The sequence below is a fragment of the Adiantum capillus-veneris genome, chromosome 18 (genome assembly GCF_014529385.1).
Source record: "Adiantum capillus-veneris isolate H3 chromosome 18, ASM1452938v2, whole genome shotgun sequence".
Classification (NCBI taxonomy): domain Eukaryota; kingdom Viridiplantae; phylum Streptophyta; class Polypodiopsida; order Polypodiales; family Pteridaceae; genus Adiantum; species Adiantum capillus-veneris.
The window spans coordinates 58,336,634-58,361,003 of record NC_140948.1 but is presented as its reverse complement, the minus strand read 5'-3'; the positions used below and the strand labels follow the sequence as shown (position 1 = coordinate 58,361,003).

At 45.0% G+C, this 24,370-nt stretch overlaps 1 protein-coding gene across 3 annotated transcripts in view; it reads right to left on the bottom strand.

Moving 5' to 3' along the window:
- The window catches only part of LOC147435722 (uncharacterized), a 47,767-nt gene extending 23,751 nt beyond the window's left edge, over window positions 1-24,016 (bottom strand). Inside the window, exons 1-3 of one of the 3 annotated variants that reach the window (XM_086488697.1) lie at window positions 23,521-23,658; window positions 22,945-23,143; window positions 2,156-2,340 (exon numbers count right to left, since the gene is read on the bottom strand). In XM_086488697.1, coding sequence (XP_086344823.1) covers window positions 2,156-2,340; window positions 22,945-22,955 — 196 coding nt within the window. In that variant the 5' untranslated portion in view covers window positions 22,956-23,143; window positions 23,521-23,658. Of the gene's footprint in view, window positions 1-2,155; window positions 2,341-22,944; window positions 23,144-23,520 lie in introns of all 3 variants that reach the window. The other 2 variants (XM_086488698.1, XM_086488699.1) reach the window with 2 other exon arrangements.
- Window positions 24,017-24,370: the final 354 nt, after the last annotated feature.

Below are 24,370 nucleotides of genomic sequence, written 5' to 3'. Positions count from 1 at the left end.
ACAGTTTGGGGAGGGAGGACACTCTCTCCGTGCAAGCTACTAGCATCAACACTCCAGCTTAGATCAGGACGGTGTTTACTAGCCATCCAACACCACAAAGAGATCTCCTTACAGGCCATACTACACAGGAAGGGGGAAGACAACAATTGCAGATCAGCAACTTTTTCCTAAAATTCACCCCACATTTGTGCACACACAATGTGAAGTCACACTTTAGCTTACAAAGGGGGTTCGCACGAGCAGGAGACAGAGAGCAATAGGCTATCAAATACTCAAGCTCTATCATAGAGACAAGGCCGAGATCTTAGCTTGACATCAATGAGAGATCAAGGAGAGAGTGGATCAGCTCCGATCAGATCCAGACATAATCTTCAGGGAGTGCCTCCCCCCCCTTTGATGTATAATGTATATCAGCCCCACTGTGGGACAAGATAGAGACATATAGACTATGCATATCGTGCTTGTACACCCAACGCATACTGTCTTGTACTTTGAGTCCCGCTTATAATAAAGCTCTATCATCACCTACAGCACCCTCTACCAGCTATTGTATACACCAATCGATCCACCCCTTTCATACATACCTTTCAAGGCGTCTCGACAGCTGGCTGAGGCGGGAGATGGAGGATCATCTACACACAAATGACATAGTGGTTCACATAGCATGGACTAAACATACACCGTCTTCCATCGCTTCGGTTTGACAGGGATGCCACTTATCTTTGCCCCTCACATAGTGAATGGAACAGAATTTTGAGGCAAGACCTATGGCAGCTTTACACCTGAGAGACATGGATGACACCCAACCAACCCTTCCACCAAAGATGCAGTACTACACAAATCGGTTTATGAGCATCTCGGAGGACGGTTTTATACAAAGACCAAATATATGGAGGAGTTTTTTTCGCACCAAGCCAGGGTGGTGGTTTGTCAGCTTATGGTATCTTCACACCACTCTCAGAGCAAAGAGGATCTTCCGATTGTAGTGAGGGGACATGGAGAGTAAGGAGCATTGTGTGCACAAATACAGAGCATACACCTTCATCAGGGGGCGAGACCCCATACAATTTGGGGAGCCACACTCTCCATGCCAGCTAGCTGCTACTAGATTAAGCAATCCAGCTTAGATTGGAGTGGTTTTTCCTAGACATCCAGCGCCATAGAGAGAACTCCTTACAGGCCCAGACTGTTAAGAGTTTTAATGGTCATCTCCCAGGTTGCCCGTCAAAATCTAGTGAGAAAGGGCTTCTTTGTGGCTGTGCCAGGCCTTGTGAGGCTCTACTAGGTGTTAAGCATCATAGGCATTTCCGAAATTGTGTCCAATGTCCACTGGTGGGCCAGTTTTAGGGGGTACCCATATTTTAACAGGTGAACCTTCATTTTTCCCCATTCCGTGGGATGTGGAATATTTGTGTGGGTCAGGCAGCCTATGTACACCCCTATACAATCCATTCGATCAAGAAGGTCAGCCCATATGGAGGAGTTTTCAGCCAACAAGAAGCCCACGTCTAGCCCTAGAACCCAACCCTATTTAGTCCACAAGGAGCCTGGACTCTGTTGCTTGCAGTTGAGGATGAGTACTAAAATTGAAGTATACAAGAGCAAGCAGCCAAAATCTCAAAGTGCATCACTCAGTTTCAAATATCATATAAATGTATACAACTGCACGAACAGCACGTAGTATCTCTCTGAACATGATCATGTGATGATGAATAGAAATATCAGTAGATTCATCCACCATAACACCGAACCAAGCTCTTTTGAACCTTTGTTATAGTACTTCATGAATCATGGTCAATATATCCTGCCCATTCTTTCATGCAATAAGTAGTAAATGCCCACCTTGTAACCGAATGGGCATCTTGAGGGGTTTGCTAGAACTCCATCTTCCCTCTTTCCTCTCCCCAATTTAAGAACATCTTCATCTCTCAATTTCTTTTTATTTTCCACAAGGGCAAAGGAACATAGTAAAGAAGTAGTGTTGAGTCTGTGTGATAATTGATCTTTGACAAGTCTATCGCATAGTGCGCAAAAAAACTGAAAATATCCATATAGATCCATTCAACTTTAGAACTGCTACAATCAGCATTTTAAAGGAAAATCTCATCTCACAATTGATATTTAAACTTGCTTTTGGTGTTGTCCAAAAGCTTACCGTGTTCCTTGACAAGCTCATTCATATCGAGTAGCTTCTGCTCGCTGAAGTCATTTTGTGTTTCTTTGAGAAATTTTGCAGCATTGCTTTTGAGCTTTTGAAACCAAGATCGGTGGCCATGTGTCAAATGCCTTCTAAGATAGACTGGATAATCCTTGTCTGATGGAATCCTTGCATAATACAACCTACAAAATTACCAAAAAAGAAAGTCTTTGAAGTCGTCAAGAGAGAATACCTTCCATCAAAGTGAGCATAGCATAATAAGCAGTCCCAAGTTTCAAATTGTAAAATACAAGCAAATCAAGAAAGTTACGACTCACATTGATGCATCACTTAAAAAATGAACATCTACAATCTACGTGACAAGCAAAGTCCATCTCTAACAGGGCATAGACAATAGACAACTAGATAGAAAAAGCAACAACTACCAATGCACTATTTACATCACTGGAAGTCTCTCTTTCCAGTGTACTACTGATAGAATGGGTAATCAATTCATTGAAGCTAAATTGGCAAACAAATTTTCTTACCAAGGTCGGGTCCAGTGTTCATAGTTTTGGCTTTGAAACATTATTTTCAACCATTGGATAATTAGTGCATACACACCATATGTTCTTATGCACATGTCTTAATATAAGAAAAAATATACTTGTGGAACCTGGAACCAAATCTTGGAGATTGTCTCCCCTCTTTAAAGAATGCCGGCTAACTATAACTGGTTCCTAGTCCGAGAAGGACCACTACCCACCTGTACGAAACAACATGCCCGATTAAGGACAAGGGAAGTAGATGTGTCCTAAATGGTACAGTCTTCAAGGATCAATCTGGAAGACAAGGCATAGGAAAAACTACTCGGATGCACTAAGAAGAGCAACCGTCACACCACAAATCCGAAAGACGAAGCAACCATGGAAATGGTTAAAGAACAACTACCACCAAGATACTAACTACATTGTGGGCTGAAGCACTGCATCCAAAGCCCCAAGAAATGGGCAAGGCAATCCACAATTTGGTACAAAAGTGCAACCAAATCATCAACCTCCTACCCATCGGATAGGTAGCTTCGTCGACAATTCCAAGAAAGACGTGCATTTGCCAAAGGCAAAACAAATCTATCAATCCATCTCCTCGAAGAAAACACAACCATAGAAACCTTCTCCAGAAGTATTGAAGAAGATCCTACTACCGTCCAAACACTTCTCTCTGAAGAAGAAGCTAGCTCCCCCTCTACATCCAACAACCGCATGCTTGCTTCCCTTGCGGGAAGGCACGGCAACATGACTCCATCTAGGAAAACCAAAGCAAACGGTCCATAGCCTCCACATACCTAAATCTGCCCCAAACTGGGGAAAAACCAGGAAAAAACAGCAAGCTTCTTCTCTCTCAATCAAGTCCAAAATGGCACCGAATCAACCAAATCCAAGCATCCATGGTGGTCGTGACACCTAGGGCTCTGATACCATGTCAAAAGCGGAAGATGCAATCAAGACAAGAACTGGCTCGTGATCCAGTGGACACATCAACTCCGATCTAAAACACATGGAATGCCAGACACATAAACAAGGCACCTGTGGAGAAGAGAGATTACTGAGGTAGAAAGAGACACGACATCTGAGAATGAGAAATGAAATGAAATGAAATGTAATATTAACATCTTCAAAAGGCCAAAATGACCTATGAGACCAAAAGGTTACATGTGGTGAATCTAATACCAGGTCTAGGTACAAAAAGTACAAAGAATTGAAAAGAAAATAGTGGGTAGGGGTGGGGTGAAAGCTGATACAAAGGAAATACAAAGGGTGAGCTGATACAATGGAGCTCTCTGAAATTCGAGGTATCATATATACATCAGTATCCGGGACGGTTCCTATGTCACACCAGTATAGTATCGATCCTCTATCGCAATCTGCGTCGATATCGAGAGGGCCCCCTCATCCGTGGGCGACGGGACCGCCCCAACTCTATCGCCCGATCAAGCAGTATGCCTCTGGTGCCTCTGGTGTTGTTATGTTGTGGGGGCTGCTCGAACTCCTCTGTCTGTGTGACTGAAAGAAATCTATAATCTTCCACTGTCGCTGGATCTCTCTCATTGTGCACCACTTCAAGAGGTCCTATCTGTGTTTGCGAATCTCCAGTAAGTATAATCCGAGGCATCTCTGATCCTGGTATCTCATGACTATAGATACTAGCCCAAAACCCTCTCTGAATAGACAGTGAAAGCGGCCTCGTATCTCATAGTATACTGGGCAGTGACATGTAATGTAGCTTTGTCTCTGGCTCCACCTGACAAATCCTAGACTCAGCGGGTACTCCTCTAAATCTGCCTGTCTCGATCTCTAGCTGATGTGAGGATGTGCGTATCTGACCAATAGCACATCGTATCCCATGGGATAGATGAGTATCCATGTATCCTAGTCTGATCACAAAACCATCCTTCGTGAGTTGGAGAAGATGCTCTCTATAGAAAGTCATCTTCGTACCTAGCTCATGTGTAGGCTGTATCCATGTCCTCTTCGTATCCAACTGAATCAAGATCTGTTTGATGAGTCTGGTAATCTCTACCCTAGTGAGGGAGATGGAGGGTGCATCCAGAGAGTACTGAAATGGGGGTAGCCGGTCCATACTAAAGCCATGTAGCTGAAACCAAGACGCTATCTCTGCATACCAACATGATATATCTCCCTTTAATGCCAGCTATCGCGAAGACTCTAGTGCTAATCGAGCATATCTGTCTCTAGGGAGAGCCCAAGTGCTATGCATAAATGAAACTGATCGAGTGAGTGCCTCCACTACCAATGGAGCAGCAACGAGCTCCGCCCTAACAATGTCATGTGGTACTGAGGCCTTGGCCCTAATCATCCGAGAAATCATAGACACCAAGGGCTTCTCCATAAATCTCCATCCATCAGTACTGCAAGCTCTTCTATGATGATCAACTGAGGGGCCCCATATCTCCACTCGCTGAAAATCGCTGGTTTAGGCTGTCAAACAGCTGAAAATGTTGATGCTAGGCGATGCTGAAAACACGGCAAAAAGGGGGGACGATGTGGGGTTTCTGAAAACGCCAGGGCTGAGGTTGTATGGCGATGAAGTTCTTGATGAAAAACACCAAGCATTGGGGTGTCTATGGCGATGAGCACTGCTGAAAACGCCAAGGCTTGGGAGGTCTTGCTTGAGAGGAAAGCGCCACCAAAGGAGGATATTCTGCTTGAGAGAGAGGGGGGGGAACCTGCTGCCTGTGGCTTGTGTTCTCCTTCCTTTTCTGCCAAATAGTGCTAGCCTTGGTTTGCTTATATATTATCTTACCCAATTTGCCCTACTCAGTTCTCAACAAAAGTCACTTAAAATAATAAGTGAAAAATGTCAAAAATAAGGAAAATAGGTAAAATACACTGGAAAATTCCCCTGAAGGATTCTGATGGATTCTAATGGGAATGCTTATGATCATGCTGTGAGCAACCAGAGGATATGCATCTACACTAAGTGCCTGGGCATGCACGGTCTGTGAACAGACTCACAAAAGTGCCAGAACACTTGCTAATCTGGACTGACTGGACTGACGGAACCCTTGTTATGAAGTAGCTTGTCCACGGACACATGGGGTTGGATGTGTCACGTGACATTCCCTCCTTTTTAAAGTGAGGTACTGATACCGAGCTGCATGGCTTCCTTGTAGTCGGCCAACAACTCTGGATAGTTCTTGAAAAACTTTTCGTCGACCCACATCGCTTCGTGGGTCCCTCGATCCTTGAGCTTCAAAAAGTATTGTCTCACTTGCTTCTTCGAACCATGTCGAAACCAATGCAACAACACTTACTCCGGCTCGATGACTTCAGCTTCATCAATGATCTCCGTTTCTTCTTCTTTTGAAATGTCCTTTGGAGGTGTTCCTTGAAACACTTTCAACCAAGAAACATGGAAAACGTTGTGCATTGACCATGAATTAGGAAACTGCAATTTCATTGAAACCTCATTTATCTTTTTAATGACTAGAAATAGACCGTACCTACGAAAAGACAACTTGGGACACTTCTTTTCAACTTGCTTAAGACCTTGCTTCATGATTCTTAAATACACCCAATCCCCTTCCTTGATCGAAACATCCTGACGATGCTTATTAGCCTGCCGTGAATAAGATTCCTGAGCCTTGCTTAACCGAAGCTTCACACTCTCAGAGATCTCATCCAATGACTGACTTTCAACATTGGCATCAGGCATTTGACTGACCGAGCGAGTCAAAAGTGACTGGAACGGACGGCCAAAAGCTGCCTCATACGGAGTTCAACCAATGGCAGACGAAAAAGAGTCATTCAAAATAGCATGAACTAATGGGAGATAGAGCTTTCATTGAGACTGCAAATCATGCATATATGACTTTAACACATCAAAAGCCAATCGATTGTAAATCTCTTTCTGACCATCTGACTGTGGATGAAAAGCCAATGAAAAATTTCAACTTGGTGCCAAAATTTTCAAAGAGTGCACGCCAAAAATTAGACGTGAACTTACCATCCCTATCTAAAACAATTGATTTTGACAAACCACAGAGGAGGTACCAATGCTTAATGAACAACCGTGCTATATCTTGTGCAGTGATTGTGGCTTTATAAGGAATCAACATGCAAAACTTGCTGAAACGATCAACAATTGTTAAACATTGAGTGTTCCTTGAATGCAAACTTGGTGAAAGGTTAGTCACAAAATCCATGGAAATATCTTGAAAAGGTCCATCGAGAATAGGCAGCGGAAGCAAGAGGCCTTGCTGCTTACCCCAAGGAGCTGTTACCTTTTGACATATAGTGCACTGAGTGACATAACAGAACACATTCTTTCACATTTAAGGCCAATCAAAGAATCTTTCAATTTTTTCCAAAGTGGTGTTCATTCCCCTGTGCCCACCCGTGAGAGAATCATGTGCATCATGCAATATGGTTGGCTTGAGAGAGGGCAACACACATAAACGTTGACGAAAATACAACAAACCATCACGAATGAGATAGTTGCTTGGCCCTTGGAAAGCAAGAGCCTGCAACCAATGCTTACCAAACTCGGAATCCGCATGCTGATTCTTCATACTGTTGAAAGACATACCCTGTATAGAAAATGTGGATCTTGACTCAAGAGCCAAAATCTGTCCTTTGCGACCTAACACATCTGCAACAGGGTTAGCTTTTCTAAACACATACTCAATCAAACCTCCAAATTGCTCAAAAAATTGTGACCACCGTGCCTGGTGATCACTCCAATGTGCACTAGGCATAGAGTGGAGTCACTTGAGGTCTTGATGATCTGTGCAAACTGTAAACTCTCTACCATAAAGAAAATGCTTCCAATGCTTAAGAGAGTGAATGACAGACAAAAGTTCTTTATCATAAACTGAATAATTCTTTTCCGCACTATTGAGCTTCCGGCTAAGGAAAGCTACAGAACGACCATGCTGCTGAAGCACAGCATCTATGGCGACATTGCTCGCATCCGCCCATACCTCAAAGGGATCATCCCAAGAGGCAAGGATAAGACACGGTGCTTCTGTCACCGCAACCTTGAGAGCTGCGAAAGCCTCAATGGCTGCTTCAGGCAAGTCTACGCGCTGACGGCAAGTCTTGACCCCTTTTAACACATCAGTCATAGGTGCAGCAATGCGTGCAAAATTATCTATGTGCGAACTATATGCTTGACATAACCCAAGAAAAGAACGCACATCATATACAGTTTTGGGCAAATCCCAATTACAAACCTGTTCCACCTTCACGGGATCTAGCTTGACGCCTTCTGCAGAAATGATATAATCCAAATAAGTGACTTCAGTAAGAAAAAATTAAGACTTCTTAGCTGCAATGTACAACTGACACTCATCCAAACGGGTTGGTACCCTTTCGACATCCCTTTCATGTTGTTCCCACGATGCAGAAAAAATGAGAATATCATCCAAAAAGATGAACACACATACACCGACCATATCGTCGAAACGACCTACCATGAGATGATTAAATGTACTCACGGCACCTGTCAATCCAAAAGGCACAACAATATACTCCCATTGCCCTCGCTCGATGCGAAAGGCAGTTTTGAAGATGTCACCTTTGAATACCCGTACCTGATGGTATCCACTCTTGAGATCTACCTTGCTGAAAACCTTTATCCCATTGAGCCTATCAAGGATATACTCAATGCGAGGCATCGGAAACTTGTTCTTGACGGTCATCTTGTTTAATGCCCTGTAATCAACACACAAACGAGACGAACCATCCTTCTTGCGAACAAACAAAATAGGAGCAGCAAAAGGACTTACACTAGGACGTATGAATTCTCTAGCCACCAACTCCGTGAGTTGTCGCTCTAACTCTTCCTCCTGTGTCTTGTTCAAACAATAGGGAGCCTTACTGACAAGCTGTGCCCCCTCCGTAAGCTCAATGCGATGGTCCTCCGGCCGCTCGGGTAGGAGACGAGGTGGAAGATCATCCTGCAAAAAGAGATGTTTAAACTTGGTAAACAAATCTGAATACTTAGTTGGAACCTGAATGCTTTTGGAAACTGAAGCAGCATAGATGAATGCCGCTTGTGCTCCTCGTCGTAATTCACGCTTTACTTGCACATGACAAATGAGAGGCAAAGAATGCAAGCCCCCCTCAGCACGAACGATGAGGGGGGAGTCAATTTTGGCATTTAATGTGAGAGTGTTAGCCTCTCAATCAATGAGAGGGTTATGCTCACGAAACCATCTTACGCCCAAAAGCATATCACATCCTGAGAGAAGAGACACAAGAAATTTCCTACGGAAAGCAGCTTGTTGAATGGTAAACATCACATCAAGGCACTCTTTCGTGATAAGAGAGTCCATACCAGGAGCGAAGCCAAAAACCCCGAGAGGAGATTTCTGACTAACCTCTAGGCTAGCTCTCTCAACAAGAGAGGCACTAATCACATCGTGCATACTGCCTAGATCAAACAATATGATAAAACGCTGACCCTTTACATGACCATAACACTTCATGAAAGACTCATCAATATGTGTGTCAGAGACATGAGAAGATTCAGCTTGGTTCATTAAAGTGCTTGTGGTTGCTATGGGTGCCTTTGGTTCTTTAGGTGGGGCTGTCTTAGGACAAGCCTTCTTAATGTGACCCTTGACGTGACATTGATAACATCTACCTTCCTTAGCATAAATCACTTGTTCTTCAACCGTGATGTATCCTCCTATAATTCCTTGTGCGGCTTTTTCATATGGGGTTAGCTTAGGTTTTGCAGGTGCTTTGGCTTTATCCTTAATTTCATTGTTAGAGTTCTTTTCCGGAGAATTAGAGGAAGAGGGGCTAGCAGAGTTACCATTCTTACCGTTCTTACCATTCTGAGTGTTTTGTGAATTCTGAGGGGTTCCTTGAGAAGTCTTGTTCTCCTTAGGCTTTCCCTTGTTGTGCTTCATCTCTTCGGAGAGAGCAATCGCTACCGCCTTGTTGAGATCCGCGGGGTCAAAGACTTCTACACAAACTTGATATATTCGTCTAACCCAAAAAGGAAAGCCTCTTTGCGCTCATCATCCGATTTGCGTAATTGAGTGCCGAGTTGCAAAACACGGTTAGAAAAGACATGACTGGTATACCATGTTGCTTGAGATTGCGCCAATCTTCTTTCAATCATGCTAGGTACTGAGGAGGCATAAACCGCACCTTGAGCTTGTCTTGGAAGTCAACCAATTGAAGGAAAGGGGCGTGTCTCCGTCGGCTTTCTCTAGGTGCGCGGCTAGCTGTGCCTCTTGCCATGCGTGGTACCAATTGATGGCATCACTGGCAAGATACATAGCTGTCGTCAAAACCTTGCTATTTCCTGTCTTCTTAGTTGTCGCAAAATAAGCATTAAATTGATGCAACCAAGAATGAATAACACTAGCGTCCATCTTACCATCATACTTACTCATCAACTTATCGGTGACGAGGTTGTTTGAGTCCGAATCTCGCCTTGTGCCACTCAATGAACCACCAACTTCTTTGGCCGGTTCGGGTTTCGAGGTGAGGACATGTAGTACCAAGTCGTTCATGCGTTGTTCTCTCTGGGCCTCACGCTCTAACTCCAAAGTAGCCCTTCTTTCTTCGACCGCTTCCCTTCTTGCGTCGGCCGCCAAGCGCGCTTGCACAAGCTCACGCTCCATAGTAGCCTTTCTTTCTTCGGTCACTTCCCTTCTTGCATCGGCCGCTAAGCGCGCTTGCACAAGCTCACGCTCCATAGTAGCCTTTCTTTCTTCGGCTGCTTCCCTTCTTGCTCCGTCGCCAAGCGAGCTTGCTCCAAGTCGACCTTTCTTGCTGCTTTTTCTTCTTTCCGTTCCTCGGCGGCAATGCGAGTCGCCTCTTGCTTTGCCATCATGTCCACCATTGTTTTAACCAAAGCTTCCATGGGGTTTGGTGCAATTCCTGGCGTAGATGGCGAAGGGGGAGAGTCGGGAAAACCTCCCTAATGCTGAAATTCTTCTTCACTACTTTCTTGCCCATCACTCTCATGCCTCGTATCCATTCCGGTTCGGGTGATGACCATGCACTGAAGTTGTGGGTTCTTAAGTTCACGAGGAACTTGGGTTCTTGTGGGTCTTGGGTTCTTGGGTTCTTGAGAGTCTTGAGTTCTTGAGGGTCTTGAGGTTCTTCTTTTGCTTGCAATATGTGTTAGAGAAGGATCTTCTCTTCACCCGAGCTCTGCTCTTTTCCGCGGGCGCACCCCTTGGCGGCCTTGCGCGTCACACCAAGGTTGCTTTTTCCCACCTCACGTCGATTGGCCGGCCACTAAGTGCACAGTCTGCTCTCAATGAGTGAAAAGAGGCACAAGGGAAGGCTGGACAAGCCCTTCTTTCCTGGGATTCCTGTCACTCTTCAAAAACACGATTCCTACACGCCCAAGCGAACTTGGGTTCGTGCGACCGCAACAAGCAAAAAAAAATATGTGGTTCTTTCCTTGAGTGATACACAACACTGCCAAAGCTTTGATACCAATGTAAGGTGCAGCGGAGTGAATGTTTGAACTTTGCTCAAGATGAGTGCTCCGAACTGTGCTCAAGGTTCTTTTTTATTCTTATGGAAGGGAGAGCCTTCCGTCCTTAATGAGAGAGTGCAATGGATACGAACAAAGTGGATGGACACTATGCGTGAAAGTGTATGAGACTGAGAGATAGAGAGAGAAGAGAATATGACACCAGAGACGTGTAAAACCGTCCTTCGAAGGCCCCACTCTCATTGGCGAGAGTGGTCTACTATTGATTGCACAAACTCGACAAGTGGATGATTGAAAACTGATGCAAGTCTAGGCTATGTCGAGGTCGACACTAAGGCTGAAAACTGATGCAACTTCCCTGCTGTCCCAAAACGCTAATGGGCTGAAATCTGATGCAACTTTCTTGCTGTCCAAAAAACGCTAATGGCTAAAATCTGCTAGAACCAAAAACGCTGATTTGGGCTGATTTCTGCTGGCTGAAAACCGCTGGTTCAGGTTGTCAAACCGCTGAAAATGCTGATGCTAGGCGATGCTGAAAACGCTAGGCAAAAAGGGGGGGCGATGTGGGGTTTCTGAAAACGCCATGGCTGAGGTTGTATGGCGATGAAGTTCTTGATGAAAAACGCCAAGCACTGGGGTGTCTATGGCGATGAGCACTGCTGAAAACGCCAAGGCTTGGGAGGTCTTGATTGAGAGGAAATCTCCACCAAAGGAGGATGTCCTGCTTGAGAGAGAGGGGGGGGAACCTGCTGCCTGTGGCCTGTGTTCTCCTTCCTTTTCTACAAAATAGTGCTAGCCTTGGTTTGCTATATATTATCTTACCCAATTTGCCCTACTAAGTTCCCAACAAAAGTCACTTAAAATAATAAGTGAAAAATGTCAAAAATAGGGAAAATAGGTAAAATACACTGAAAAATTCCCCTGAAGGATTCTAATGGATTCTGATGGGAATGCTTATGATCATGCTATGTGCAACCAGAGGATATGCATCTACACTAAGTGCCTAGGCATGCACTGTCTGCGAACAAACTCACAAAAGTGCCAGAACACTTGCTAATCTAGACTGACTGGACTGACGGAACCCTTGTTATTAAGTAGCTTGTCCACGGACACATAAGGTTGGATGTGTCACGTGACAACTAGAGTCCTGACTCATAAACAGCTGATATTGATCACGCTCTAATTGAGATAGGTAAGCCCTCTTCTTTCGTCGCACTAGGCGGCGGAAGATAATCTGTGACTGTCTATGTGTAGTAGTACCGATGAGCACCTCTCTCTTTAATCTGATCCTCGTCTCTCTACACTCCTCATCATAATAAATGTTTTGAGGCATGCTCCGAGATCGTCTGCGTGTAGGCTGGCTGTGAGGATATGCCTCTGATGCTGCATCATGTAGCGTCTCTGTCAGAATCTGGGTGAGTTAATCTAGTGGTCGTCCTGGCTCGTGAGTTATAGCTGCTTGTATATCTCTGATTCCCTCCACGGTGCCTACAGGTCGAGGAGCTAGCTCGTTTAAGCTCTCGCCTGTGTTTGTCTGACTAGCTTAGTCCATCTTGGTCTGTCGAGCTCAATACTAGACCAGGTAGTCTAGTCACTCGTCCTCGTCTAGTCCCCTCCCGTCCACTCTCATCCAAGTCTAGCTAGAGTAGGCTGGGTCTAGTCCTCTCTCGTCCAGGTCTAGCTAGAGTAGGCTGGGTCTAGTCCTCTCTCGTCCAGGTCTAACCAAAAGGTGGTCTAGTGGAGTCTGGTGTAGTAAGTAAAGGTCTCCGTGCGAAAGGGTTGGGTGGGCTTGTGGTTACTGCATGACACATACAAGACAGTCAAAAGAGCGACAAAGCCTACTACTAAGTCTGAAACCGGCCCGTAGGGCGGTAGGCGTTGGCTTTCACCCGAAAATCTTTACTTAAACACACACACAGAGCACTTTGCAAAGGAGACCTGTAACGAGAATTAACACTTCATCACACACACGGCTCGGAAGCTAGAATGCTCCGAGCAGACGCCGACAACCCGTAGGCCCCAAAATTGGCGCCCCTTTCGGTATTTCTTTATTCTTTAGGAGGGTAAATTACAAGGTAAGGTCTTGGGAATCCTTCACGTGTATCCACCTAGATACCATTTGATTTGGCCAAATTTCGGCAGCATAACAACCCCAAAACTTGCACGAAACCAATTCCCCTGCTGGAACTCGCTTGCACTGTCGTATACCCTCTGATTCCTGTCCAAAAACAGTAAATTCAGCACGCTGTATTTACTGGTTTTTGCCCTGTTTTCAGCCCCAAACAATCCCCTAACTGTCCTTTGCCAGTGGGGCACGATTCCCAATGATCCTGGCGTCCGTATGGCTGAAAAACAGTCAAATTACAGCGCATACACAGCGCTGATTTTGCACCTGTACGGTGAGGTTATGACCCTCACCAGTGCCTGCTTTGGAGCAGCAGTTAGCTACCCCTGTTCCTGCTCAAGGAGGCTCTTGCCTCAGCACAAAAGCATGAACCCACACAACTGTACATCAGTCAAATGAGTAGCCCTCTTGTGGGGCATCACATAACTGCACGTAGGGGAGAAAGAGAGCAGTATGTAGCGTGCGGGGCATCACTCCCGTCACCATACTGTGCATAGAGGGCAAGGTAAGCATTCCATAGCTTCTGTACCTGTTGCAATCCGCCTGTGGCTGAAAATGGCGCCCCCTTTGATGATATGCAACTCGTTTTTGCCTCCCAGAGTGGCAGAATCGCTCACAAGCTGACACGTCGCCCAGTTTCCGAGTTTGGGCTTTCCCTGCTAAAAATATCTCAACTGGTGCGTCAGTTGACTTCGCGGCAGAGTTGTAAAGTGTTCCCCTAGTCATACCGAAGGTAATGACGCGAACACATTTCGTGGCCCAAAATAGCAGTTCCCTAAATTTTAGGAGATGCTTCCGTTGGGCTCCCACTGGTCTTCTGACCATCTATCCTCATTGGGACCGCATCCAAAAATGCAATGTGGCCCAACTCTCGGATACTTTTTGTTGGAAGTCCCACCTTGACTTTACGCCTTAATTGAGTTCACTTCCTAGCATCCACCAACTTGCTAAGTGCGACGGGGGGACCTATATGATCTTGCTCTGAGCCTAGACATCCTCTTACCATACGAATTCCAGTGCCGACCACTTCCCGTCTGCGGGTGAATCTACCGTTCACATTGGCCATACAATGTCCGACCGTTTGCTACTTCAAGAAGAGGGTCTTAAACAAATAAAATAAACCCCATTGGAAAGAAACCAACAACCAAGGTTAGCAGTTGCCACATCTCTGTGACATGGTTAATAACTGCCACGTCCTCGTGACAAAGTCCATTGAAGTACTACCACAGGAAGCGTCAACCCTTCGTGCCAAGTGGAAGTCCACCAGCCCCAGTTCTACACCTCCCCCGTCACCCCCATCAATCAACTTCTCATCCACTGTGTTACAGCAAGCTCCTGCACAGACAGCCATGGAGGAGCTCACAAGCGTTCTAGCTAAGGTGAATATTAAGTTTCTGACTTTCAAGGGTCTCTCCACAGAAGATGCTGACAACCATGCCCGAAGGTTTGTTTCTCTCTGCAAAGGTCGTGGGCTCAACCGAGAAGATGCCTACTTAGTACTTACTACTCTTCCCATCTACCTTGGATGGCTTAGCAGACAAGTGGTATAGTCAGTTTGCAGGGAACCACACTACTTGGGCTACATTAAGACAACAATTTTGTGAAGCTTTCAGGCCAGGCGATTCCCAAGAAAAGGCTCTGGATGAGTTGGCCAACCGGCTGCTTCAGCCCAAAGAGACTTTTGCGGAACTCATGACCCGAACAAAGTCTTTGATCGCCAAGCTTCCTCAGCCACCAGGTGAGTTTATGGTCAAGAAATGGGTAGAGAACAAGGTGGAAAGGTACGTAGTGTACGGTACGGTTTCGGTACGTACGGAACGTACTTCCGTACTGAACCAACCTTTAGGTACGTACCATTTGTATATTAAAAAATTACACTAAATTTAAGTTCGCAGACCTTTCAAAATTCAGCCTCATTAACAAATTAACAATGCAATGCTTAAAATGAACATATTGATCATAAAACTTAATGACTCAAGCCTCAATACTCAATGATAAAACCATAAATCATAAAACAAAGTAACAACTACAAGCATCATGTCCATGGCATGAGCCAGAAGTCGGCATATACCATACAAACTGAATCAAGATAAAAAACAAAGCACTCTGAAATACTACAATGCCATAATAACAATAAAAGTCTGCTGCAACTTGCCGTCCAAAGCATGCACTAAGACGTGCAGCCTCATGTGTTAGATGCGGAAGATGAATCGTCGGTAGAGAGCAAGCCCCCATCATCAAGGACATTGCCCTCCTCATCAAACTCAGGGTCAGGCTCAGCATATGTTAACTCCGGTACAAGCACCTCTGCACCGCAAGCCTCCTCAAGCATATCAGCAATCTCTATATGGATGAGCCGGACAGCTTCATTCGAATTTCGCTCGCCTACAATTGGAGCGAATACGAAGCTTCCCCCTGCGAATACTCTCTCGTCTCAGAGTGTCTGGATCTGGAGTCACCGTGCGTAGAGACGGCTAAGAGCTCGTGCACGTGATCTAGTCACACGACGATCCACGCTCTCAAGCTCTCTATGCAGCTCTCTAAAAATCTGCTCCTTTGATCTGTCGGTCCACCTCCTTTGGTCTAGGATCATCTACCATTTTCAGCTCTGTCGCATCCACCTGTTGAGGAGTAAAATAAAGTTTAAATAGCTTATTTATGGCATATGCTTGCAGCTTTTTTTTTTTTTTTTTTTTAGCAAAACTCACAATTGTGAGTGAATTATATTGAGCAGCCCAAAAAATTACAAGGTCTTGTCATGCTCATGTTAAGCCATGACAACATCCAGGGATCATAATTACATCGGCTATCAGGGCAGCCACCCCTACCAACCCGCCTCCACATCCTTGATACACAAGGTCCATACTCTTGTCATTCTGAGATCTTTTATTTACCGATGGCCAAGATTTGCCCCCATCCTAGGCATTCCATCTGTTGATAACAAGGCACAAGTAGTCCTAGACCAATCCTCCGAGTGATGCTTGCGCTCGAGTGCCCATATTAGCACTTTGCTTTCTTGTACAATTTCTGCGAAGCTTGCCACCTCAAAACCTCCTTCAAAAACACGGCGGTTCCTTGCCTGCCATACATTATGAAAGAAGAAGTATCTGACAATCTGAGTGCTGACGAGGAGTGCAGGACTACCTGAATTGTTACCTCCAAGGAATAGGTCAGTCCTGAAAAAACTAATTTTCCATGTTCTCTAGACCCACTTGCATATTTTCCCTGCGAGGCCTTTGATAGCTGGGCAGTCCATGAATAGGTGGGCCAGATCTTCACTAGCTAATCTGCACCCCAAGCATCGATCTGACCCAATCCCTCTCCTGAATCTTCACCCCCGTCGGTAGAGCACCCCAAATAACCTTCCATAAGAAAACCTTCATGTGCTGCGCGACCTTTGGTTTCCACATGTTCTCCATTACATGCTCCCACTTTTCCTCCGGCCATTGCTTTTTCCATAGCTTGTTAAGGCGGCTAGACCAATTCTTCTTTTGCATCATTGACTGATAGATTGTTTTAGTATGGGGTTTCCATAAGAGACTGCTTCCGGGCCATTTCCAGGCATTCCAGTCCAACTCCGAATCACAGATTGGCTTATGCTTGCAGCTTAAGTCCAAAGTGGACAACATCAAGATAATTTACCTGTTTGGGTTGCCCCAAAGAATGGTAACTCCGCACGAGCCTCATGTTAGCTCTGCAATACACCAACTTCTCAAATTGAGAAGTGCTAAGGCGATTTCGAATCTTCGTGTGTATGAGAGAGTGAGCACTCCAATTGCGCTCACATGCTCCAGCCGAGCAATCCTGCTCAGTGCTCAAGCAAGAGCGCAATCATCAATGCACACAAAATTAGGGGAGAGAAAAATAATATTAAAAAATGAAGAATTAGAGGTAGTATATACAATGGAATCATGGATGACAGGATGCTAACCTAAGAAAGGATACGAAGAGCAAGGCGTGAGAGGTTGGAAAGACCAACTCTCCCATACGAGTGCCACCACGTCAAAGGATACTTTGTGGCTTCCTTCCTCAAAAAAACTGCTCTCGTAAAAGAAGCGCCAATGCCATTCATGTACTTGGTGAATTCCTTGTCTATCCCAAGCTGATCGTCCTCTAAAAACATGAGCCCAACATACTCTGATTGTTTTGTGTTGAGCAAGGTATCACTCCATAGCTCTGGCGACCTATAGAGAGGATGAAGCATGGCAGCCATCGCATATATGGGACGGCTCATGAAAGTCCAACGGCTCTCAACACATCCCAATAAATCTGATCGGCTGAAATATCAAAACATGAGTCAATACAAGTTAGACATGATGATTAAAACAGATAACCATTAGAACATGAGGAACCCCTTACCGATCAAGAGTCAACAGAGAGCGTTTGGAAACGTGGTCTTTCATCTGCATAAACAGATGATAGACTAGTCCCAAGGTCGATCCCTCCATATCCGTCAATCGAAGGAGGACGTAGACTGGCTTGAGTGCCATTGAAAGAGCGTGCACTTCCTGCCAAAAGCTCTCATCAAGGATCCGTCTCTGCAAGTATTTTGTACATTCATCCTGCGATCTTGACATGTGTCGCCATTTTGGATCCACCACTATCTGGAGTAGTGGATCTCTAAGTTTGTAGAGCCTCTGTAAAACCAAGTAAATGTAGGCAAACCTGGTTTTTGAAGGTCGCACCATATCCAAAGTGCTATGGCTGTGAAAGATAGCAAGAGCTTGATGTTTCTTGCAAAAGAATGTGGTGACATTGACTACATCTGCGACTATGGGCTGCACCCATGAAAGTTTCCCAATATCCTCCATGAGCAAATCCAAACGATGTGCAGCACATGCAATCCACACTATGCCAGGAAACTGTTGCTCGACCATAAATCCCATTGCCTTGCAATTAGCTGCATTATCTGTCACCACCTGCACAACATTCTCCTTGCCAACCTCCTCTATGGCTGTTTTGATGTGACCAAATATAAACTCAGCCGTGATCTTTTCCCTTGCTTTCCCTGCATCCACAGCACGCAAGAAATAGGTGCCCAAAGCAGAAGCCACTAGGATATTGACTATGTGTCGTCTGCGTATGTCTGCCCAACCATCTGAGATAATGGTGCATCCAAACTCCTTCCATCCAGCTTTCACAGGCGTGAGTGCCTTGTCGATTAAGGCCTTCTGTTCATCTAACATAGTGGTGTGCATCTTGGTGTAATCAAGACCTGTCCATGTCTCACTAGGCCCAACCTGTGCAATCGCCTTTACCATTCTTTTCCACTACACTAACCAGATGCTCAAGTACTCCAATTAGGATCCACAGTATGCAAAGTTTCTGAAGAATCGAACACTGATGGCATGCCACCACCCACTCACCTCTCATATCGGCTATGAAACAAAAATCAAAGCCGAGTGCAGACAAGCAAAAGTTGTGCTAGCAAGATGAATTTGATGATGCTGTGGAGCAGCAGGTCAATGAATTGATGAAGACTACGAAGAGCTCTAGGAAGAAGAGTCGACCAACAAACTATCCCGGCTATTCAGGTCGGAAATCTATTGCCAAGGCAGCTACAAAATCCAAGAAGCGTGTTCGCTTTGAGGATGATCCCAGTTCATGATCGCCTTCTGGGAGCTCAAAGAGTTCTTCTTCTTCACTCTAGCGAGGAGGATGGGAAGCATCGGAAGCCGAGAAAGACTCAGAAGAGCTAGAAGAGCAAGAAAAACAAGAAAACTAAGAAGAGCAAATTCCACAAGAAATCCTTAAAGCATTCTAACAGCCTCGACGAGGACACCTCGTCCTTTGACAATTCTCACTCAGATGAGTCCATGTATGGGAAGAAGAGAAGACATTGGTATCGTTTGAACCAATGTGACCGTCTCGAGAAGAAGGGCAAGAAGACTAAGGATTTTAAGGAGGGTGGAAAAGCACTCAAGTTTGATATGTTGTCAAGCTATAAGGATAGTCACAAGGACGAGCACCACGTGCTAACAGAAAAGAACAGAGTGAACAACTTTAAGCACTTCAAATAACAATTGAACTGAAAAAGATGCACGACACGAGACGGGGAGTGGCGGAGTCAAAATAGATACCATCCATTTCAAACAAATTCCAAACACGATCACCAAACAAGTTCTTAAACATAACTCAAACTTAAAAAGCAATCTCGAGATCGATCGAGCTCGAAAAAATGGTCGGGTTTCCACACAGAAACTTGCACCAAAATTAGGGTTAGATTTCTTCCATGAGGTTGTAGCCAACCGCAGCATAGTCAATACACTCTTGAATAGTTGAAACAAGCCTCAACAGACATTGTTCCTGTGGCGGTGATGGTAGCCCCAAGATATACCAATCACACTGGACCTCCAAGGTTATCAGCTGGAGAAGAGACACCTGTAGACAGATGTCGAGAAGTTTCAGGTTTTAATCTGCTAGGGTTTCTGTGGCAAGCCTTTCACGATACCCCACTTTGCCAGAAGTTGCAATCCGAACAAAGTCTTAACTTCAAGTTCAAGTGTACACATTAAAATATCCTAATTTCAATAAATAGAATATTACTCAGAAAAATAATCCTTCCAAAATCTCGGGATAAGATGCTAATTCCTGCTCGGTCATCCACTGAGCGTCCAAAGTAGAATAAGTTTCTTGAACTTTACCAAATACTTCCGTGTAATCTTTCTCGACTTTAGTGGTCGCTCCTAATGATGAATAATCTGCTCTGGTTGGAGTATTTCTTTCGTTTCCTCAACCTCAAAAGGTTCCTCGGCAATAGGCTGACTTGGAGGCGGTCCTCACATGGCCGGAGTAAACTAACATGGAAAGCATTATGGATCCTCCAATTAGATGGTAGCTCTAATCCGAATGTCACATCGTTCATTTGGTTAATTATCTTAAACAGCCCATAATAACGATTGGAAAGTTTTACCACTTTCTCCTTATGAGTCACTTATTTCTTTAGTCTTGCCTTCTCAAACTTGAGTAAGACCAATTGACCAACTATTAAGTCCAAATTCATTTTGTGCTTGTCTGCAGCTTTCTTATGTTTTTCTTGAAAGCGTAAAATTGCTCTCTTAACTTGCCGATAGGCAGTGTCCATATCCCAGACAAACTCATCCGCTGCAAATATCTTATCTTTAGTTAAAAGGATTCATGGAAGCAAGGGCTTACCATAAAGAATCTCAAAGGGTGCCTTTCTCGTAGACGAATGTACGGTATTGTTATAGCTAAACCAAGACTATTGGGAAGTCATGTGAGTGGTGGCTCCACTGTCAACAACCCAAGTACATGATTGCGATGTAGCAAGAGCATGGTCCATCATCGCGACAAGAGCGGTCCCCGCCGTCTCTGAGTGACTACAACTGCAGTCGAGGCTGTCTGTTTCTCCCTGTTGGCCTCGTCTCGCTTCTTCTTTCTGCATTCTGATTCTTTGTGCCCTTTTCTTGTGGTAGTGGTAACATTTGATGTCCTTGTTCTTCTTCTTCTTAGCTTTACCTTTCTTGTTGTCTCCTTGAGCTAGCAAAGCTTCTTCTGCATCAACAGCACCTCCGGCTCTGAATGCGGAGTGCCCCTCGATCTATCTAAGGAAAGGGAGAATCTCGTCCCAGGTGGGAAAAGAGGTACGTCTAGATGTCAACAAACTCTGAAAGTAGGGATCAAAGCGTGGGAGAAGCTTGAATAGTAAGAGGTCACCAATCCGTGCCGAGGTGATGTCGCCCCCAGCAGAGACAAGGTCGTCCCAGAGTTCCCACATGCGGCGGGTCAACCCATCGAGTGAGTTGAAATCCTTGAACCGGAGATTGTACAACTCCCATTCAAGTGTGATTTGTCTGGCAAACGAGGTCTCCTCAAACTGGTCAAGAATCTGTCTCCACAATGGATGTGCGTGCTCCTCTTTGGAAACTTCCTTCATGGTGCGATCTGAGAGGTTCATCATAAGAAAGGTGAAGACTCTTATGTCCCGATCCACCCACTCGTTGATCTAGTCGTGAGTGGCCGTGGGAAGGGAAGGCTTTGTAGCAGAATGGGTGAAATCATTCAACCATTCCCAGAGTCGATGGTAGGCAATGATTGTACAGACTTGTATCCTCCACACATAATAGTTATGTAAATCCAACCTCTTCTCCTCAGCAAATTGGGTGAGGGCATAATTGTTGGATGTTGCGTTGGTAGAAGTCAACGTAGTCGCAGAAGTAGAAGTGGCCGTAGTCGTCGAAGACATAGTGGCCCCCTTCCGACATGTCGCGTGCTCAAAGAGTAGTCCCAGAGGTAGATCGATAAGATCGCAAGTCGTCGACAAAGGTACCGTCTCCAGTGATGTAGCAATCCAAAATAACCACTCAGACAACCATCGGATGGTGTCTTGACGAGCAACGGAGTGATCAACCACACAAAGGGTAAAAATTTCGGAGTGTTGTACACCCTAAAAAACGCTGCAAAGGGTGCTAAAAACGCTGCTATAATAGAGATTTCAACCTGCCTGTACGCCACCGATCGGTACGGGAGTGTCGCATAGTGTCAAAGGAGGGGGTTCTCACACTTCTCAGCTGTCGAGGGCTGAAAACAGAGAAAAAAACAGCAAGTAATAAGTACCAAAATGGTGCCGATTTGGTGTAGACACATGTCGAAGGTGTAGATCTGCAAGTTCCTGGCAGTAGAGAACTCTCTAGGCGAGTGAAAACCGCTTCCTTGAATGCACAAGCTCGGCCTTGTACTGAAAGGTCTTCAAAAAACGCAGCAAGTGCAAAAACGCCAGCAAATGCAAAAAAAAACTAGGGAGTCCCAAAAACGCAAGGCTGATCTAGGGTTGTTTTGCTTCGATCTACTGCCGAGGAGGAAGCATTGCTTGTAGGGGATGCAAATCAAGGCTCCCAATGCAAAAACGATGGCAGTTGTTGCAAAAACGCTAGGGCTTTAAAAAACGCTATGCTGATTTTTGCAGATTTCCCGCGATGAAAGGTGACAGAGATGCAAGCGCTAGGCTTGGTGATGAGATCGATGAAGATCCTCCACGGCTTGGCGATTGAAACCATGTGAGAGTGAGCAACAGAGAGGGTGTGAGCCATGCACGTCGAAAACGCCGGGGAGAGAGAGAGAGAGAGAGAGAGAGAGAGAGAGAGAGAGAGAGAGACAAGTGCTCTGCAAATGATGCTCTCAATACAGAATCTGAATGACTACAAGACCCTAAGCATTTTATTTATAGAATCTCAGGTTGAGGTAGGGCAAAATGTGTAACTGGTGCAAAAAACATAAAAGCCCAACAATGGCTAAAAATGTGTGCACCCAGCCAAGCTCAAAAAATGACCGGCCGAACACGTACTAAAGTGTCCGCCCATGCAATCTACATGATGTGCAATGGGTGGCCAACCCAGGACAATCACTTGCGGTACAAAATGGCGAAGCAACAATGGTGTAACTCTAACAACAAGCAAGACCAACTCAAATGAAGAACGGCTTGCAGCACCCTCAGCTCCAAGCCGAAGACTCACAAGTACAATGGGGGTGTCGAGGCTCCAACTGTGTAGGGAGAGTGCAAGTGTGCAAGTGTGCAAATGCTAGACTCAACGCATTTACGCAATTTTTAGTCTTTCAGCTTTAGGCTTATTTTCCTATTTCGTTAGATGAGAGAAACATTTTCATTGTATTTTCGTTTTATGTACTGCTTTGATCTTTTAGGCCACATTAGCCTCTTTGTGACTTATATTACCTTTCTTTCATTCATTTTCACTCGGTGTTTCACATATCCGAGTCATAGTATGAATCTTCTGGTTGAAACTTGAAAGAGAAAAATCCCAATTGTTGACCATGATTTTCAAGGTCACAATATGGCCATTGTACTTTGAAGTTATAAATCCCGGTTACTAGCTTAAATTATTGTGAAACTCCCAATGGTTGAATTGGTTTGCCTGCAAAAACAAAGGCTGGTGAAAAACATACCTGTGTAGAGCACGACAGGCAAAACTTGTGTTTATAAATTTGAAAAACATGCAAGAAACCATCACTTCCAACATGTGCCACACTTTATGGTCTTTTGAAGTGATAAGAATCACTACATGTGCCAAGTGACAACAACACTAAATTTTGAAGGAATGTATATTGTTATGGAATGACAATTATGTTTCTCCACACAAATAGAAAATACTTGAAACTGAAATTTTAAGAGTTTTACGTGAGCCAAAAAGGCTAAGCGACACTGTGTGGCCTTGCCCTTTGAGCCTGCCAAAAAAGAGCATTGTACACTCCAAACATATCAATGCATGTGTAATAGTCAATATGAATTTACCAGGGCCCCCAACGTTCTGGGGGAGAAGACTCATCACCAACTATCCTGCATGCCATTTCCTTTCTGAGTTGGTATTGAAGGGCTGAAGTGGAAGCCATTACCGAGTCCGCGTAAAGGTTTTCCAGCTCCAAATGCTCGCGAACATAAGGATCGCGCACATTTGACATCCAATGGTAAGGATCATCCCATCGCACGCCATGAATGCAGCGAGTGTAGGTCTTCTTTTTTGCAACGGGAGGTTTGCTAAGCAATTCCTGATTGTCTTTCCTTACGTCTTTTGGGGTTGAGCGTCGTTTTCCCCTGCTCGCACTGCGGCTACAATGGCTGCGAGCTTGTGCAACGACTGCCCACCTCAACCTGCTCATGGCGTGGTCGACCGGGGTAAATTATGTGAGTGAGACTGTGAGTGCGAGAGAGAGAGAGAGACTGTCTGTGTGTCGAGGCCTGCCTAGTAAGTGATAACTGATTTATTATATTCTAATATTATATTCTAATAATCACGAGAGATGCTTGGGTAGAAGGCGGCCATGCTCCTCCCTTCCCAATTTCGGAATGTGGGATCGCTCTCTCTCTCTTCCCCCCCCCCCCCCCCCTTCGCGACCGCGAGACAAAGCAGAGGCATCTCTCTCTCTCTCTCTCTCTCACATGTGAGAATTTGTGATGAGATAAGTTGCTGAGGAGATCACGAGCACAATGAGTTGAGAGAATTTGTTATAAGTTGAGTTGTTGTGAAGGTCAAGGGCTTTGTGAGGGAGGAGGGCATGCAAGTGCACAAGGTGCAAAGGGTTAGGCGAGGCGGGGGGGATCAAAAGAAGATCACATTTATCACACCATGGGGATGCTTTTGTTA